This window comes from Panthera onca, chromosome B1, assembly GCF_046562875.1.
Source record: "Panthera onca isolate mPanOnc1 chromosome B1, mPanOnc1 haplotype 2, whole genome shotgun sequence".
NCBI lineage: Eukaryota > Metazoa > Chordata > Mammalia > Carnivora > Felidae > Panthera > Panthera onca.
The window spans coordinates 176,500,508-176,519,574 of NC_138342.1; the positions used below are offsets into that span (position 1 = coordinate 176,500,508).

Genomic DNA, 19,067 nt, shown 5'->3' on the forward strand with positions numbered 1-19,067 from the left:
TATACTATCTGTATACGCCCTTATCAGGAAGACAGTGAAGACACTGCCAGGCAAGGGGTTATTGGGATAGCTAACTATGTCAGAAAAGGATGGTGTTGAAAGTAGAGACTAACTATAGATGTGGTGTCAGAATACCAGTTGACCACTTACGAAGAGTCTTGAAGTCAATAGGACACAGGGTGCTACTCAGCTTCATAGCTTTATAGGAGCAAAAGCTAAAAAGTGTGAGTGAACTCACACTGTATCAGGTTGGGAAGGAATTCAGTGGCTTTCAACCATCAAGTTTATTCCTCACTCATGCTACGTGTTTATTACAGATGGGCCACACTTATGCTTCATATCATCTTCATTCCAGGATCAGGTTGACAAAGTGCCCCAATCTGGAATATGGTAGTGTCTTGTGGCAAAGGGAAAGCAAGACAGTGTTTTTTTAAAGCTAGCTCTTAATTAAATCTCCTTGGATGTCTCATATGTCATTCTGTTTGTTGCTTCCACACGACTTCTGAAACAGAATGCTACGGGCACCAGTGACAGTCACAACAAAGTTTATTGCAATAAGAGGCAAGGCCAACCGATCGGGACAGACACTCTTGACCAGAGTGCAGTCTCGAACAGCCGGGGTACAGAGTTTTTATAGCTGACCACATTGTCTTATCATCACCTGGGAACAGAACAAAGAAATAGTTCCCAGATGGGGGTGGAAACCGTTCAGACATGCCCTTGCCCCAATCCAAACACTAATCCAGTTGATTTTCCTTGAACTTTTGTTCCCTTGATTGATAGGACAAGGCTATTATCTCTTAATCTACAGTGTTAACACAAAGCTGTTATTTCTTAAGGCTACAGGTTAGCCCTACAATACAATTTAACCCTTACACTGTTCACATTCCATTAGCCAAAGCAAGTCACATGCCACTCTTGTGTTCAGGAAGAGGAAGTGAATAATTATGAACAATTACACAATCTACCACAGATGCCATTGGGTTTGGCAATTGGGAAAGCCAGATCGGTGACCTTTGAAAAGAGTTTAATTGGAGAATTGGGTTCTAATAAGTAATAATAATAATAATAGCTATAATTTACTGATTACTTGCTATAGTTCACATACTGTGGCAAGGGCTTTATATTTATTATCTCATTTTAATTCTCCTTATGAACTCCTCCTCAATTTGTATGTTGAAACCTAACCCCCAATGGGCTGGTATTAGGAGGTGGGGCCTTTGGGAGATAATTAGGTTAAGAGGGTGGAGCGCTCATGATAGGATTAGTGCTTTATAACAAGAGACAGGAGAGAGCTTGTTTGTGTCCTTCCTTTCTTTCTCTCTCTCACACACCCACCCTCCACCCCCAACCTTGTGAGGACACAGCAAAAAGGCAGCCATCAGCAAACCAGGAAGCAGGTTCTCACCAGATACCACACCTGCTGATACCTTGAGCTTGCACTTTCCTCCAGAACTTGGAGAAATAAATGTTTGTTGTTTAAGCCAGTCACCCATTCTGTGGTAATTTGTTATAGCCACCCAAACTGACTAAGACAATCCTTCCATCACAAATGAGGATTAGAGAGATCAAGTGTTGGCTCAAGGTCATAGGACTAGTAAATGATGGAGCAGAGATTCAGGCCAGTTCTATCTGGCTCCAAGGCCAGTATTTTAATCCCTGCAGAGTAAAAGTTAGTAGATGGAGGCAATAGCATATGTTTTCTTTTTGGAGAAATTTTGTGAGCATGAGGAATGTAGGGTAGCAGAATATGCTCCACAAAATATGCCCCTTAGGCATAAAGATTATTTTGAACTTAAGATAATTGAGAAGCAGATATTAGAAAGCTTTATACCCTCCCTTCTATTAGCCTAAAAGTAGAAAATAAATTATAAAGGTGTTCTCAAAAAAAAAAAAAAAGTATCCTCTTTACTCTCTCTACCAAGAAGGACAAATTTAGTCACTGGAGACAACTTTATTTTTTTAAGGACTTTATTTCTTAAATATCTCTTTATTTTTGAGAGAGACGGCGGGGGGGGGGGGGGGGGGGGGGGAGGGACAGAGAATCCGAAATGGGCTCTATGCTGCCAGCAGAGCCCGATGTGGGGCTTGAACTCACGAACCGTGAGACTGCAACCTGAGCTGAAGTTGGAGCACTTAACCAACTGAGCCACCCAGGTGCCCCAAGGATTTCATTTTTAAGTAATCTCTATACCCAATATGGGGCCTGAAGCTACAACCCTGAGATCAAGAGATACATGCTCTACTGACTGAGCCAGTCAGTTCTTTTGTTATTGTTCTTTTGTTAGAATGCTAAATAAACTCAAGTTCTATCCACCCCTTTGAGTTACTCATCTCCAGGTATTCCCATGTGTATGTGTGATGCTCATTAATAAACTTGTTTGTCTTTCTTTTGTTAATTTATCTTTTATTAGTCTAATTACAGGGCCCCTGCTGGAAAACTTACAATGAGGTAGGGGAAAAAAGACTATTCCTCCTTTATGGGATGAATGTTTGAGAAGGAAGCAGGGACCTGGGAAGATATTTACAGGGTTGGGTAGGCTAAGAAGGCTGGGGGAAAAGGCTCTAATGGAGCAGAAAGAGTTAATGCTACGGAAATCCAGGACAGGTGATAAGCAAAATACTTACTTTAGCTTTGGATTGTGTGGATGTGAACTAATTTGCTTTTCTAAGCTAAATTTGCTAATTTGGCTATTTTGAGAATTTAGGTATCTATTTCATGTGTTGAGATAGAGTAACAGGTGAGGGGAGTTGAAAGGCAATTATTATTTGATGGTAGAATGAAGGAAACTTATTTGTCTTCAGTTTTCCTCTCCCAAGCAATTACATAATGTGAAAAATTAAGTTGTAAAATTAAACTGCTACATAAAAAAGAATAAAGTTCTGATACATGCTACAACATGGATGTTCCTTGAAAACATTATATTAAGTGAAATAAGGCAGACAGTAAGAGACAAATATTGTATTATTCTACTTGTATAAAATATGTAGAATTAGGGCAAATTCATAGAGATGGAATGTAGATTAGGAATTACTGGGAGCTGGAGGGAGGAAGGAATGGCAGGTTATTGCTTCATGAGTACAAAGTTTCTGTTTGGGGTGATGAAAAATTTTTGAAACCGTAATGATGGTTGTACTAGATTATGAATGTAGTTAATGCCACCAAATTATATACTTTAAAATGGTTGAGGAGCGCCTGGGTGGTTCAGTCAGTTGAGTGCTCAACTCTTGATTTCAGCTCTGGTCATGATCCCAGGGTCATGGGATTGAGCCCTGCATTGGGCTCCACACTCAGTTTAAGATTCTCTCTTTCTCTCCCTCTGCCCCCTCCCCCAATTGCACACTCTCTAAAAGAAAATAATAATTAAAAGCAAATAAAATGGTTGAAATGGCAAATTTTGTTATATGTCACAATCAAATAAAATAGTAAAAACATTAATTCACTATATTAGAATCCTGTGATTATACTGAGTTGGGGTAGTAGGTTAGGACAGAAGAGTGTTTCATAAAATATGCAAATTACATTTCTCTGATGGGGTGCCTGGATGGCTCCATTGTTTGAGTGTCTTACTTTGGCTCAGGTCATGACCTCAGGGCTCGTGAGTTCAGGCCCCATGTTGGGCTTTGCGCTGACAGCACAGAGTCTGCTTGTGATTCTCTCTCTACCTCTTCTCTGCCCCTACCCCACTTGCACTCCCTCAAAAGTAAACATTTGAAAAATTAAAAAAAAAAACAAAACAAAAATAAGTCACCATACTTCCCACCAAAGAGTATGCAGGGTATTATATTCATTCATGAGGTAAGACATGAATTGCTATTATATTAGTGGCTTGGATCATTCTTCATAAAATCTGACACTAACCTGGAAGTACTGAGGCTGCCAATATGTAGGTGGTCTGAATTATTATAAAGATTTATTTAAACACCAGTGGTGGTGGGGCACCTGGGTGGCTCAGTTGGTTGAGCGTCCCACTTTGGCTGAGGTCATGGGTTTGTGGGTTCGAGCCCCCTGTTGGGCTCTGTGCTGATAGCTCAGAGCCTGGAGCCTGCTTCGGATTCTGTGTCTCCCTCTCTCTCTGCCCCTCCCCCACTTGTGTTCTGTCCCTCTCTCTCAAAAACAAACAAACATTAAAAAAAAAGTTTAAACATCAATGGTGGAGGCTTCAAGTATATTACAAATAGCCATGTCTCTATTTTTCACTTGGTGCCTGCTCCTTCTCCCTATTACTCATTAGTTTAGTTTTTTTTTTTTTTTTTAACCAATCTCTGACTTTACTGGGTTGTACTATTCCAGCAAAGTTACATTTCCTGAGGGCGTCAGATGAACATCAAGTGGGTTTATTAGAAAATCCTCTAGGATGAAACTAATTTCAAAAAGCCATACACAAATCACCTTTTGGCTTTATTTCCAAATTTTGAATACAAATTTATGTATTATCTCATTTAATCCTCACAACAGTCCAATGCAAGTACCCCATTATGGTAGTACAATTATTATTCCCATTTCTCAGGTGAGAAAACTGAGGCACAGGTTAAGTATTTGACTAACCAGTACTAAGTAATTAAACACTAGATACAGAATAGTTGAGCACTGGCTTTGATGCCGCTTTAGGTTATAAGAGTGGAATGACAGCCACAGGAACTTCGACACACTCTAATACATAAGAAGAGTGAAAGGCCACAGAAATTTGACACACTCTAATACAGTGATGGCTGTGGGTAACGTCAATTATCTTTTTCGTGGCTTTATTCCTACCTCTTTAAGTTGCTTCCAAATTCGAAATCCTTTTCTAGGGGTTTTCATAGGTGTGGATTTTAGAAGCCAGGCTCCACGTCCGTATTTGCCTTTGCTAGCTAACTATGCTGTGTTGAGCAAGTCATTTAGCTTCACTGGGCCTGTAGTTTCCTCACTTGTAAGACAGCTGGAACTGGTGACTTAGGTGCTGGTGACTAGCGTTCGATGAAAAGTACAAAACACCTGGTAGATACTCAACTTGAAAGATCGCATTGCCACTTGGGTTAAACAGATTCCAGAGCATGCTGGAGGAAGATCTGGTAGCTTTAAACTTCTGCAAAGGAAAGATTTTCTTTTTTTAGCAATGGCTACTCTCAAGCCGCTTGTCTCATTCTTCGCCCCGCCCCCCTAACCCCTAGTTGTTTTAGAAATCCAGGACGCCCCAGACGGCTGATTGCCCGCCCGCGGTACCCCGGTCGGCGCACGTGATGACGCATGCGCGTTCTCGGCGGCGGGGGCGCCGCGGAGCCTGCCGGGACTGAGCTCCTAGTAGCCTGATCAGGAAGTGGCGGGCGGAGTCCGGGGCCGAGTCGCGCCGCCTTAGCTGCAGCCGCCGCTGCCGCTGCCGCCAGTGCCGAGACCCCGGCCTGGCGGGGCTGCGCTGGGAGTGCGTACGGGCAGGCGGGGGCGCTGACGAGAAGCAGGAAGCGGTGGCCACGCGGGCGTGGGCGGCTGGTCGAGGTGGAGGCGCTGGGAGGCGGCGGCCGGTCGCGTGGGGTGGCCCTCCTCGCTCAGGTAGGGGCTGCAGCCGCCGGGTGAGGGAGCGGAGCCCCGGCCTGTTGTTCCTCAGGACCGCCTCCTCCCGAGCGGCGAGCTAGTCTTCCATCTCTCCGGAGGCTGGGGGCCGCGGTTCTCTGCGCGAAACACCAAACACAGTAACAACTTCTTGGGGGCATTGTCTTTTAGGCCGGAGGTCCATTGAGCAAACTTTTGGGTTGGAAAGAGAGGATATTGGCAGTCGAAGAGCTGATTGTGTCTCTTCTTAGCCTCCGACTTTAACAGTAGCCGAGCGAAACGCGTGTGGAGTTTGGGGAACCACGGTGTCCAGCTAAAGGCTGTGATTTAGATGCATCTTCACGATTTTTTTTTTTTTAAGCTGTCTGTTGGAGACTTGGTTTGTAAAGATTCCTAAACTTCAGTTATTACAGTTGTTGTCTGCAAAGTCTAAAGACCTGTTCCAAATCAAAACGCTACGATACCTTTTCGTCCCACCCTACATTCCTGTCATTTAAGAGGTAGGCAGTCTCATTTCATACCTTGCTGAGTGTTCTTAGCAGTATTCTTAGGTGCCAGGGGCCGCTCTGGGGCTTACGCAGGGAAAGAAGGAAAAGTGGAAAGGTTGAAGAAAAATCGAACGATACCGTGGAAAGAACGTGTGATTTCGAGCCAGAAGGTTCTGATTTAAGTTTTGGCTTCTCAGTGACCATCCATGGAGGAACACTTGATCCCCGAGTTGTGCTGATGATTTTTGTTGTTGTTTTACGGAAAATGGGCATGGTGATGTATCCTGTCTACTACCCAAGTCAGTGTATGTAAAACAGGACAAATTGAGTAGTCTGAAAAAAAGGAGGAAAAGTTAGGTGGAGCATGCGATGGTGAGAAAGAGGACATTAAGTCTTTTGCTCTAGGTGCCATTGAATGGTACCCGTGTCACACAGGTCGCCTTTGTCTTAGAGGCCTTTACCAGCATTTCAGGTCTGGAGTAGGACGCATTTGATTTAGTAGGCAGGGCATTCATGTCCTGGCCTAGGTACTTACAGCTGTGTGACCTTAATTGTACCTCTTCACTTCAGATTTCACATTAAAATAAGGAGTAAAACTAACAGGTTTCGTCTCAAAGAGTTGTGAGGCTCAAATGCTGTAAAGATTTAGGGTTTTTGTGAACTGTAAGGCTTTCATTTAACTGTGTTGAAATCATGATTAAAAGCTTGGCTTAATTACCTGTCTTTACAAGGTGAAATAAACATCTACACATATTTTCTGTTTTAGGCTTGTTGCCCCCACTTTATCACTTGCGATTTCTCCTTTTTTCTCCCACACTTTCCCTCCCCTCCTCAGGACTGTCTCCCACCTTCCTCACCCTGGTATAATCATTTTTTTTCAGATCCAACCCAGAATAGTAACACTGAAATAACACATACTTGTATTGCTTTATTTAAAAAAAAAAAATGCTTTTCATGTCTCATTTTAAAGTTGGGCTAGATGTAGACAGTATTGGTAAGTGTCTTCATTTTGCCTATGATAAAATTGGATTTAGGTCTAGTGGATGGCCTAGGGTCATGTTGCAGTTTAGAGAGTAGTACTGAGAGAAGTCAGGTCCTTGGATTCCAGTGCCTGTGACTCTCACTCAAATAAAGTTTACTCTGATTATTTCTTATCAGTGCTTATTACATTTTTAACTTTTACCACTCTGAGTCACATTTTATCCATTGCTTTTTAAGTGAGGTGCTCAATCCTTTCATGTTCTTCAGCTTAAGCTGCGTGAAGGCAAGGGTTTATCTTCCAGAACCCTTCAAAGCTTGGGAGTTATGCAAACACAAGACAAGTACACAAAGATTGAGGTCACAAACACAAGACATTTAATAAAGGCCTGTGAAACCTGTAACGAGGCTAGAGCAATTTAAAGGTGTTTTTGTGTTCGTTATTCATATAACAAATATTTATTGAGCTGCTCTGTGCATGAAGGCTTTCAAAATTAAGATACAGTCTTTTTCCTCCCAGACCTTCCTTTCCTACTTGTGAAGAATGCAGAAATCATTTTGTGTCAGTTTGTGTGCTTCCTAGACTCCATGGTGTTCTAGGAGAGTTCAAACAAGAGAGGAACTTTTTTTCTTTATAGAGGTATAATTGACACACAATGTTACATTAGCTTCGAATATACAGAATAGTGATTTGTACAACTCTGTGCCTTATGCTGTGCTCACCAGAAGTGTAGCTACCATCTGTCACCATACAGTGCTGTTATAGTACCATTGACTCTATTCCCTGTGCTAAACTTTTCATCCTGGTGATTTATTCTTTCCTTAACTGGAGGCCTCGATAGCCTACTCCCTTTCACCCATTTTGCCCATTTTCATATCCCCCATCAATCCCTCCTTTGGCAACCATCAGTTTATCCTGTGCTTATGGGTCTGAAGAGAGGAACTTTTTAAAATTTCAATTCCGGTGTAGTTAACGTACAATGTTACATTAGTTTCAGGTGTACAATATAATGATTCACCAGTTCCATATATTACTCCATGCTCATCAACATAAGTGTACCTTTGGGGCACCTGGGTGGCTCAGGTGGTTGAGCATACGGCTCTTGATTTTGGCTCAGGACATGATCTCACAGTTTGGGGGTTTTGAGCCTCTCATGGAGCTCCGTGCTGACAACACGCAGAGCCTGCTGGGGATTCTCTCCCTCTCTGCCCCTCCCCTGCTCTTGCTTGCACGGTCTCACAAAATAAATAAACTTAAAAAAAAAAAATAAGTATACTGTTAATTCCCTTCTCTATTTTCCCCATCCCCTGCCCACCTCCCCTCTGGTAACCATCAATTTGTTCTCTATAGTTAAGACTCTTTTTTGGGTTGTCTTTTTTTTTTTTTCCCCTTTTTTTTTTTGTTTCTTAAATTCCACACATGAGTGAAGTCATATGGTATTTGTCTTTCTTTGGCTGGCTTGTTTTACTTAGCATTATACTCTCTAGATCGATCTGTGTTGTTGCAAATGGCAAGATTTCATTATGGCTGAATAATATTCCATTGTGTACGTGTGTGTGTGTGTGTATATATATATATATATTATGTGTACCTCATCTTCTTTATCCATTCATCTTCTAATGGACACTTGGGCTGGTTCCATAATTTGACTTGTAAATAATGCTGCAATAAACATAGGGATGATATATCTTTTCAAATTAGAGTTTTCCTATTCTTTGGGTAAGTACCGAGTAGTGCAGTTACTGGATTGTAAAATAAGAGAAGAACATTTTATTTTTTATTTATTTAGAAAAAATTTTTTTGACAGATTGAGATTTTTATTTTTTAATTCTTTTTATTATTTTTTTAATATTTATTTTTGAGAGAGGGCGAGCACGAGCCGGGGAGGGGCAGAGAGAGTGGGTGACAGAGGATCTGAAGAGGGCTTTGCAGTGATAGCGGAGAGCCCCATGCTGGGCTCGAACTTAGGAGCCATGAGATCATGATCTGAGCCAGAGTTGGCCACTTAACCGACTGAGCCACCCAGGTGCCCCTAAAAAATTTTTTTTTAAAGTTTATTTATTTATTTTGAGAGACAGACCAAGAGTAGGGGAAGGGCAGGGAGAGAGGGACTCCCAAACAGGCTCCACAGAGCCCGACTTGAGGCTCAAACCCATGAATGGTGAGATCATGACCTGAGCTGAAACCTAAGAGTGGGCTGCTTAGCTGACTGAGCCACCCAGGTGCCTGAAGAGAGGAACATTTTAAAATACTTGTGGGGCACCTGGGTGGTTCAGTTAGTTAAGCAGCCCACTCTTGGTTTCAGCTCAGTCATGATCTCAAGGTTTGTGGGTTTGAGTCCTGTGTCGGGCTCTGTGCTGACAGCTGGAGCCTGCTTCCAGGTCTGTGTCTCCCTCTCTCTCCCTTGCTCATGCTGTCTCTCAAAAATAAACATTAAAAAAAACCAACAAAAAACAAAAACTTGTTGAATGATCTGTGGCTTCCCTGGCTGTACTAAAGTTGCTTAGGACTCTGAAGTTTTAGAACGGCGGAAAAAAACAAAAGAAGAGATCTAGTGCCACCTCCCTCTAAATCAGGAATTTTCTGTAGATATTTCTAACAAATTGTAATCAAGCCTTCTTATCACACAATGACATAGAGTTCACCAGGTCTTTTTTAATTTAATTTTTTAAATTTATTTTTTATTAATATTATTTTTTTAATGTTTATATGAGAGCTAGTGTGGGGTGTGGAAAAGAGAGAGGGAGACAGAGAATCCCAGGCAGGCTCTGTGCTATCACCACAGAGCCTGATGTGGGGATTGAACTCATGAACTGTGAGATCATGATTTTAGCTGAAATCAAGTCAGATGCTTAATCGACTGAGCCACCCAGTGCCCCTTTTTTTAATTAAAAAAACAAATTTTTGTTTTGTTTTGTTTTGTTTTTTGAGAGAGTGAGAGGGAGCAGAGGAGTGGGGCAGAGGGGGCAGGGAAGGGGGGAGAGAAAAAGAGAGAGAGAGAAAGAATTTTAAGCAGGTTCCACGGTCAGCACGGGGCCTGACTCAGGTTGATCCCACAACTCTGGGATCATGACCTAAGCCGAAATCAAGAGTCCGATGTTCAACCCATTGAGCCACCCAGGTGCCCGAAGAATTCACCAGTTTTGAAAGACATCTTTTCATTTATAAGTAATTCTGATGATTTTTTCCCCCAATGAACCTATATCTGCTTCCTAACTTCTGCCGAGTAGTCTGATGTTTCTAGAGCAGTGTTGTCCAATAGAAATACAATGAGAGCTGCAAACATGAGCCACACATGTAGTTTAAAAATTTGTTTTTAAAACATGTTTATTTAGTTAGAGAGGGAGAGAGCGTGCCTATGTGTGCAGGGGAGGGGCAGAGAGAGAGGGAGAGAATCCCAAGCAGACTCCACGTGGTCAGTGCAAAGCTGGATGCAAGCTTGAACTCACCAACATCACAACTTGAGCCGAAACCAAGAGTTGGACACTTAACCAACTAAGCCACGCAGGTGGCCTGTAAAATGTTTTAATTAAAAAAAATCAGTTTTAATTTGTCTTTATTGAAGCATAATTGACATACAATGTTATATTAGTTTTAGGTATACAGCATTTTTTTTTTAGGTTTTTATTTTGTTTTATTATTTGAGAGAGAACACAAGTGGGAAAGGGGAAGGCAGAGATTCCCTGTCCCAAGCAGGCTCCGTGTTGCCAGCACAGAGCCTGATGTGGGGGGCTCAAACCCGTGAAAACTGTGAGATCATGACCTGAGGCGAAATCAAGAGTCGGATGATTGACTGAACCACCTGGGCACCCCTAGGTGTACAACATGTTGATTCAACAGTTACATACATTACTAAATGCTCTCTGTGATAGGTATAGCCACCGTTTTTCACCATGCAACATTATTGCATTATTATTGAGTATATTCCCTAATGCTGTACTTTTCATCTCCACGACATATTTATTTTATAACTGGAAGTTTGAAAAAAAAATAACTGGAAGTTTATACTTTTTATTTATTTTTAAGTTTATACTTTTTAATACCCTTTACCTATTTTGCCCATCCCCCCACCAACCTCTCCTCTGGCAACCACCAGCTTGTTCTCTGTATTTAAGAGTCTGTTCATTTGTTTTTTAGATGACAAGTGTAAATGAAATCATATAGTATTTACCTCTCTGCTTATTTTGCTTAGTATAATACCCTCTAGGTCCACCCTTGTCTCAGAGGGCAAGATCTCATTCTTTTTGTGGCTGATAGTCCATTGTGTGAGTATGTGTGTGTACACACATATATGTGTATGTATACACATATGTGTGTATACATATATGTGTGTATACATATATATGTGTATACACACGTATGTATACATATATATGTATGTGTCTACACATTACACATGCCACATTTATTTTCTTTGTCCATTTATCTGTTAATACAGTTGGGTTGCTTCCATATCTTGGCGATTATAAAGAATGCTGCCATAAACAGGGCTGCATTTATCTCTTTGATAGTGCTTTTGTTTTCTTTGGGTAAATACCAGGGAAATTATTGGATCATATAGTATATCTATTTTTAATTTTTTGGAACCTCTATACTGTTTTCCACAGTGGCTGTACCAGTTTGCATTCCCCTTGGTGGTGCATGAGGGTTGCTTTTTCTCCACATCCTTGTCTGCACATGTTATTTCTTTTTTATAACAGCCATTCTGACTGGTGTGAGGAGATATCTTATTGTGGTTTTGATTTGCATTTCCTTGATGATTAGTAATATTAAGTATCTCTTCATGTGTCTGTTGGCCATTTGTATGTCATCTTTGAAAAACGTCTATTCAGGTCCTCTACGCATTTTTTTTTTTTCAACGTTTATTTATTTTTGGGACAGAGAGAGACAGAGCATGAACGGGGGAGGGGAGAGAGAGAGGGAGACACAGAATCGGAAACAGGCTCCAGGCTCTGAGCCATCAGCCCAGAGCCTGACGCGGGGCTCGAACTCACGGACCGCGAGATCGTGACCTGGCTGAAGTCGGACGCTTAACTGACTGCGCCACCCAGGCGCCCCATCCTCTACGCATTTTTAATTGAATTGTTAGTGGGGGTTTTTTTGGTGTGTGTGTGTGTGTGTGTGTGTGTGTGTGTGTGTGTGATATAACTTCTTTATTTTGGATATTAACCCCTTATCAGATATATCATTTGCAATTATCTTCTCCCATTCAGTAGGTTATCTTTTTGTTTTGTTGATGGTTTCCTTTGCTGTGCACAAGCTTTTTGTTTTGATGAAGTCCCAATAGTTTATTTTGGCTTTTGTTTCCCTTGCCTGAGGCGACACATCTAGAAAAGTGTTGCTAAGGCCAGTGTCCAACAGATTACTGTCTGTATTTTTCTTTTAGGAGTTTTAAGGTTTCAGGTCTCACATTTGGTCTTTAATCCATTTTAGTTTATTTTTGTGTATGGTGTAAGAAGTGGTTCAGTTTCTTTTTTGCCTGTAGCTGTCTAGTTTTCCAAGCACCATTTGTTGAAGATTCTTTTTCCCATTGTATGTTCTTGCTTCCTTTGTCATGAATTCATTGACCAGTAAGGGTCGGTTTATTTTTGGCCTCTCTCTTCTGTTCTGTTGATCTATGTATCTCTTTTTGGGTCAGCACCATACTGTTTGATTACTGTAGCTTTGTAGTATATCCTGATACCTGGGATCATGATACCTCCAGTTTTTTGTGCTTCTTTTTCAAGATTCTTTTGGCTATTCAGGGTTTTTTGTGGTTTCATACAAATTTTAGGATTATCTTATTCTAGTTTTGTGAAAAATGCTATTGGTATTTTGATTGGGATTTCATTGAATCTGAAAATTGCTTTGGGTAGTAAGGACATTTTAATGATGTTCTTCTAATCCATGAGCATGGAATATCTATTTGTTTCACCTTTAGTTTCTTTCATCAGTGTCCTTTAGTTTTCAGAGTGTATGTAGGTCTTTGATCTCCTTGGTTAAATTTATTCCTGAGTATTTAATTCTTTTTGGTGCAATTGTAAGTGGGATTGTTTTCTTAATTTCTCTTTCTCCTACTTTGTTATTAGTGTATAGGAACAGAACAGATTTCTGTACATTAATTTTGTATCCTGCAACTATACTGAATTCATTTACTAATTTTTTGGTGGAGTCTTTAGGGTTTTCTGTATATAGTATCATGTCTTCTGGAAATAATGACAGTGTCACATTTTCATTACAAGTTTGGATGCTTTTTATTTTTCTTGTCTGTTTGCTGTATCTAGAACTTCCACTGCTATATTGAATAAAACTGGTGAGAGTGGACATCCTTGTCTTATTCCTGATCTTGGAGAAAAAGCTCTCACTTTTTTTACCATGGAGTATGATGTGAGCTTTGAGTTTTTCATTTTGATCTTTATTATGTTATGTTGAGATATGTTCCCTCTAAACCCACTTCGTTGAGAGTTTTTATCCTGAACAGATTTTGTATTTTGTCAAATGCTTTTTCTGCATTTATTGAGATGATCATATGGTTGGGGGAAATTAGTTTTAATATTTTTTTTAACCTAGGATATCCAAAATATTATCACATCAACATGTGATAAAATATCTCCTCATGAGGTGTCTCGGCTTAGTAGGCTAAGTGTCCAACTCTTGATATCAGCTCAGGTCCTGATCTCACGGTTCATGAGATGGAGCCCTGTGTCAGGCTCTGTGCTGTCAGCGCAGATTCTCTCTCTCCCTATCTCTATGCCCTTCCCCTGCGTGCTCTCTCTCTCTCTCAAAAAAATGAACTTAAAAATCTCATCAGAAGTTTTAAAAGTTCTTTTGTGCTAAATCTTTTAGATCTAGTGTGTACGTTTCAACTGTAGCCCCCCATTTCATGTGTTCCATAGGCACATGTGACCAGTGGGTATCATATGGGACAGTGCAGTTCCTAGAGCTTTAGAGACTAATTCTATTTCTCTTTATTAGTGCCTAGCACAGTTCCTGGCACTAACTGAAGATTGTTAAGTGAATCACTAAGTGAATTAAAACAAGTGCTGGAGAACTTATAATAAAAGGTAGTTTTGTTTGGAAGTAATTCTTCTTGGGACCTATGGATTTGGCCTATAGGTTTGAGTGATTAGAATCTGTATTGAAGATATTTACTTATATCTTTGCAGAAATATGGATCCAAGCCTGTTGAGAGAACGAGAGCTGTTCAAAAAACGAGCTCTTTCCACTCCTGTAGTAGAAAAACGTTCAGTATCTTCTGAGTCATCATCATCATCATCAAAGAAGAAGAAAGCAAAGCTAGAACATGGAGGATCATCAGGCTCTAAACAAAATTCTGGTCAGTAAAAAATTGACTGTTTAGGACTGTTTTTATTTTTCAGGAAACCATTTATTTAATCATGGCAAGTTCATTTTTTATAAAGTTTTTTTTTTTTTTTTTTTGAGGGAGTGTGTGCATGCACTTGCTTGCTGGGGACAATGAGGCAGAGAGAGAGGGAGAGAGAGAGAGAGAGAGAGAGAGAGAGGGAATCCCAAGCATGAACCATGAGATCATGACCTGGGTCGAAATCAAGAGTTGGACACTTAACTGACTGAGCCACTCAGGCACCCCAGCAAGTTCATTTTTTAGTTCAACATTATACAGTGATAAGAGAGTATATTGCTTTTAAGATGTTAATCATCTTGTGTTGTAGTTAGAATTTAGGTTATTATCTTTTCAGAGAATAACTTTGTTGAAGTTTATATACCATATAGTTCACTCATTTTAAATGTACAATTCAAATATTTTTAGTAAATTTAGAGAATTGTGCAACTATTGATATAATTCAATTTTAGAACATTTCCATCACCCTGAAAAGATGCTTTGTGCCCATTCTCTTCTTGTTCCCACCCTAGCCCCAGATAACCAATAGCTTTCTTTCTCTATATATTTGCTTTTTCTGGATGTTTCACATAAATGGAATTGTACAGTAAGTGGCCTGTAGTGTGTGGCTTCTTCTACTTAGCATTTATTGAGATGATCATGTTCTTTTTGTTTATGCTATTAACATGGCATATTATTGGGGCGCCTGGGTGGCGCAGTCGGTTAAGCGTCCGACTTCAGCCAGGTCACGATCTCGCGGTCCGTGAGTTCGAGCCCCGCGTCAGGCTCTGGGCTGATGGCTCGGAGCCTGGAGCCTGTTTCCGATTCTGTGTCTCCCTCTCTCTCTGCCCCTCCCCCGTTCATGCTCTGTCTCTCTCTGTCCCAAAAATAAATAAAAAAAAAAAAAAAAAAAAAAAAAAACATGGCATATTATATTTATTTTTCAGATAAAATCAGCCTTGCATTCTTGGAATAAATCCTTCTTGGTTGGTGTATAATCTTTTTTATTTGTTGTGGCATTCAATTTGCTGATATTTTGTCCAGGATTCATCTATCTGTAGCATGTATCAGTACTTCATTCCGTTTTATTGCTGAAGAGTAATCCACTGTATGGGTATACTACAGTTTGTTTATCCATTCATGAGTTAATGGACATTTGGATTATTTCCATTTATTGGCTATTATGAATAGTTCTGCTGTGAACGTTGATGTACAAGCTTTTGTGTGGACTTGTTTTTGGTTTCGTTTTTTTTCTTGGATAGAGGACCTAAGAGCAGAACTTCTGAGTCATGTGGCAATTTTATGCTTTAACTTTTTAAGAAGTTACTAAAATGGCTGTACCATTTTCCATTCTTAGCCATCGATGCATGAGGGTTCTATTTTTTTTATTCTTGTTAAGACTTATTTCTTGTCTTTTTTATTATAGCCATTCTAGTGGTTGTAAAATGGTATCATTGTGGTTTTAATATGCAGTTCCCTAATGACTAATGATGTTGAGCATCATTTCATTTGCTTTTTGGCCTGTTCATGGGTCATCTTGGGACAAATGTCTATTCATATTTTTTTGCCCATTTTTCATTGTTTTCTTCCTATTGATTTGTAAGAGTTCCTTATAGATTCTGAATACAGTTTCTTGATCCAGTATCACTTGCATTCTTGGTGTCATATGTAGGAAATCTTTGCCTAACCCAAGGTCGTGAAAATTTACTCTTATGTTTTCTTGTAAGAGTTTTATAGTTTTAGCTCTTATATTTAGGTCTGTGATATGTTTGAGTTGATTTTTTTGTGTATGGTTTAACATAAGGGTCTAACTTCATCTTTTTGTGTGTGGTTATTCAGTTGTCCCCATGCCATTTCTTGAAAAGACTGTCTTTTCCCACTGATTTGCATTGGCCTGCTTGTTGGTTATCAGTTGACTATGAATGAATTTATTTCTAGAATCTCAGTTTGGTTCCATTGATTCTATGTCTATCCTTAATTCCATACTCTCTTGATTGCTGTAGCATCAGAATAGGGAAAGTGGAAGTCTTCACTTTTGTTCTTCTTTTTCCAAGATTGTTTTGTTTTTTCCTGGATTCTTTGCATTCAAATAAAATTTAAGAACACCTTGTCCATTCCTATCTGTAAAAGAGCCAGTTGTGATTTTTATAGGGATTGTATTGAATCTGTAAGTCAATTTGGGGAGAATTGGTATCTTAACAATATTAAGTCTTCCAGTCAATGGACATGGATATCTTTTCATCAATAATAGGTTTTTTATGTCTTCTGGCTATGTTTTGTAGGGTTTTTTTTTTTTTTCATTTTTTTTTCATGTTTATTTTTGAGAGAGAGAGTGCAAGTGGGGGAGGGGCAGAGAGAGAGAGAAAGAGAGAGGGGGAGACACAGAATCCTAAGCAGGCTCCAGCCTCTGGACTGTCAGCACAGATCCTAATGCGGGCCTCAAACTCACGAACCGTGAGATCATGACCTAAGCCAAAGTCAGATACTTAACCGACTGAGCCACCCAGGCTCCCCTGTAGCTTTTAATGTATAAGTCTTATATGTATTTTGTTAAATTTATTCCTAAGTATTTTATTCTTTTTGATATTACTGTGAGTGAAATTGTTAATTTGATTTTTTAGATTGTTCATTCCTAGTAAATAGAAGTACAGTAGATTTTTGCCCTTTGATCTTCTGCAACCTTGCTGAACTTGTTCATTATTTATAGTTTTTTTGTGTGAATTCCATAGGTTTTTTTACTTGAAAGATTATGTCATCTGTAAATAAGGACAGGTTTATTTGTCCTTTCCAATGTGAATGCCTTTTCTTCCTTCTTTCCTCCTTTCCTCCTTTCCTCTCTTCGACCCTCCGTCCTTTCCTCTCTCCCCCTCCCTCCTTTCCTCTCTCCCCCTCCCTCCTTTCCTCTCTCCCCCTCCCTCCTTTCCTCTCTCCCCCTCCCTCCTTTCCTCTCTCCCCCTCCCTCCTTTCCTCTCACCCCCTCCCTCCTTTCCTCTCACCCCCTCCCTCCTTTCCTCTCACCCCCTCCCTCCTTTCCTCTCACCCCCTCTGAGCTGGCTAATAGGATGTCGAATACAGGTAGTGAGAGGGAACAGCTTTGCCTTGTTCCTGATCTTAGGGGAAAAGCATTCAATCTTCCATCATTATGTATAATCTTAGCTGCCTGGATTTTGTAGATGCCCATTATCAGGTTGAAGTTTCCCTCTACTTCTAGCTTGTTGAGAGTTTTTTTTTAAATTTTATTATTATTATTTTTTAAGTTTATTTATTTGAGAGACAGAGATAGCATGAATGGGGGAAGGGCAGAGAGAGAATCCCAGACAGACTGCACACTGTCAGCCCAGAGCCTGATGCAGGGCTCAATCTCATGAACCGTGAGATCACGACCTGAGCTGAAACCAAGAGTTGGATGCTCAACTGACTGAGCCACCCAGGTGCCCCAGTTTGTTGAGAGTGTTTAATCTTAAATGAGTTTTGGATGTTATCAAGTGCTTTTTCTACATCTGCTAAGAAGATCATGCTTTTCTTTATTAATATTACATTAATTGATTTTCAGATGTTAAACCAACCTGGCATTCTTAGAAAAAATCCTACTGTTGGTAGGAATGCAAACTGGTACAGCCACTCTGGAAAGCAGTGTGGGGGTTCCTCAAAAAATTAAAAATAGAGTTACCCTACAACCCAGCAATAGTACTACTAGGAATTGTCCAGAGGATACAGGAGTGCTGATTCATAGGGACTCATGTACCCCAATATTATAGCAGTGCTGCCAACAATAGCCAAATTATGGAAAGAGCACAAATGTCTGTCAACTGATGAATGGATAAAGAAGATGTGGCGTATATATACAACAGAATACTACTTGGCAAAGAAAAAGAATAAAATCTTGCCATTTGCAACAATGTGGATAGAACTGGAGGGTATTATGCTAAGTGAAGTAAGTCAGTCAGAGAAGACAGATAATCATGTTTTCACTCATGTGGAATTTGAGAAACTTAAAACCATGGGGGAAGGGAAGGGGGAAAATAGTTATAAACAGAAGGAGGCAAACCATAAGTCTCTCTTAAATACAGAGAACAAGTTGAAGGCTGATGGGGGACGGGGGAGGGGAAAATGGGTGGAGGGCATTGAGGAGGGCACTTGTTGGGATGAGCACTGGGTATTGTATGTAAGCAGTGAATCATGGGAATCTACTCCCGAAGCCAAGAGTACCCTTTATACACTGTATGTTAGTTAACTTGACTATATATATGTGTGTGTGTGTGTGTGTGTGTGTGTGTGTGTGTGTGTGTGTGTGTGTGTGTGTGTGTGTGTGTATGTATATATATATGTATATATATAAATCCTATTGGTCATGATGTATATAATCTTTTTTGTTGTGGAATTCAGATAGCTAATATTTTGTACTGGAGTTTTATGTTTATATTCATGAGGGTATAGTCTGTAGTTTTCTTGGATGCCTGTGAGGGTATTTGTGGCCCCATAAAAGATTGGTGAAGTGTTCTCTTTTCCACTGTTTCTGGAAGAGTTTGTGAAGGTTTGATATAATTTTCCCTTTAAATGTTGGATAGAATTCACTAGCAAAGGCATTTGGGCCTGAGCTTTCCTTTATGAGAAGCTCTCGTAAAAATTCTTCTTATAGATCTATTCAGATTATCTGTTACCTTCTTGAGTTAATTTTGGTGCCTTGCATCTTTTTAGGAGTTTGTCCATTTCATTATCTACATTGTCTAA

At 40.1% G+C, this 19,067-nt stretch overlaps 1 protein-coding gene across 5 annotated transcripts in view; it reads left to right on the forward strand.

Moving 5' to 3' along the window:
- The first annotated feature begins 5,281 nt into the window (after positions 1 to 5,281).
- Positions 5,282 to 19,067, forward strand: part of GTF2E2 (general transcription factor IIE subunit 2) — a 79,498-nt gene continuing 65,712 nt past the window's right edge. For 2 of the 5 annotated variants that reach the window (XM_078445411.2, XM_078445410.2), the window contains exons 1-2: positions 5,284 to 5,530; positions 14,143 to 14,312. In XM_078445411.2, the coding sequence (XP_078301537.1) occupies positions 14,147 to 14,312 (166 nt within the window). In that variant the 5' untranslated portion in view covers positions 5,284 to 5,530; positions 14,143 to 14,146. Of the gene's footprint in view, positions 5,531 to 5,905; positions 6,031 to 13,940; positions 14,041 to 14,142; positions 14,313 to 19,067 lie in introns of those variants that run through there. The other 3 variants (XM_078445414.2, XM_078445413.2, XM_078445412.2) reach the window with 3 other exon arrangements.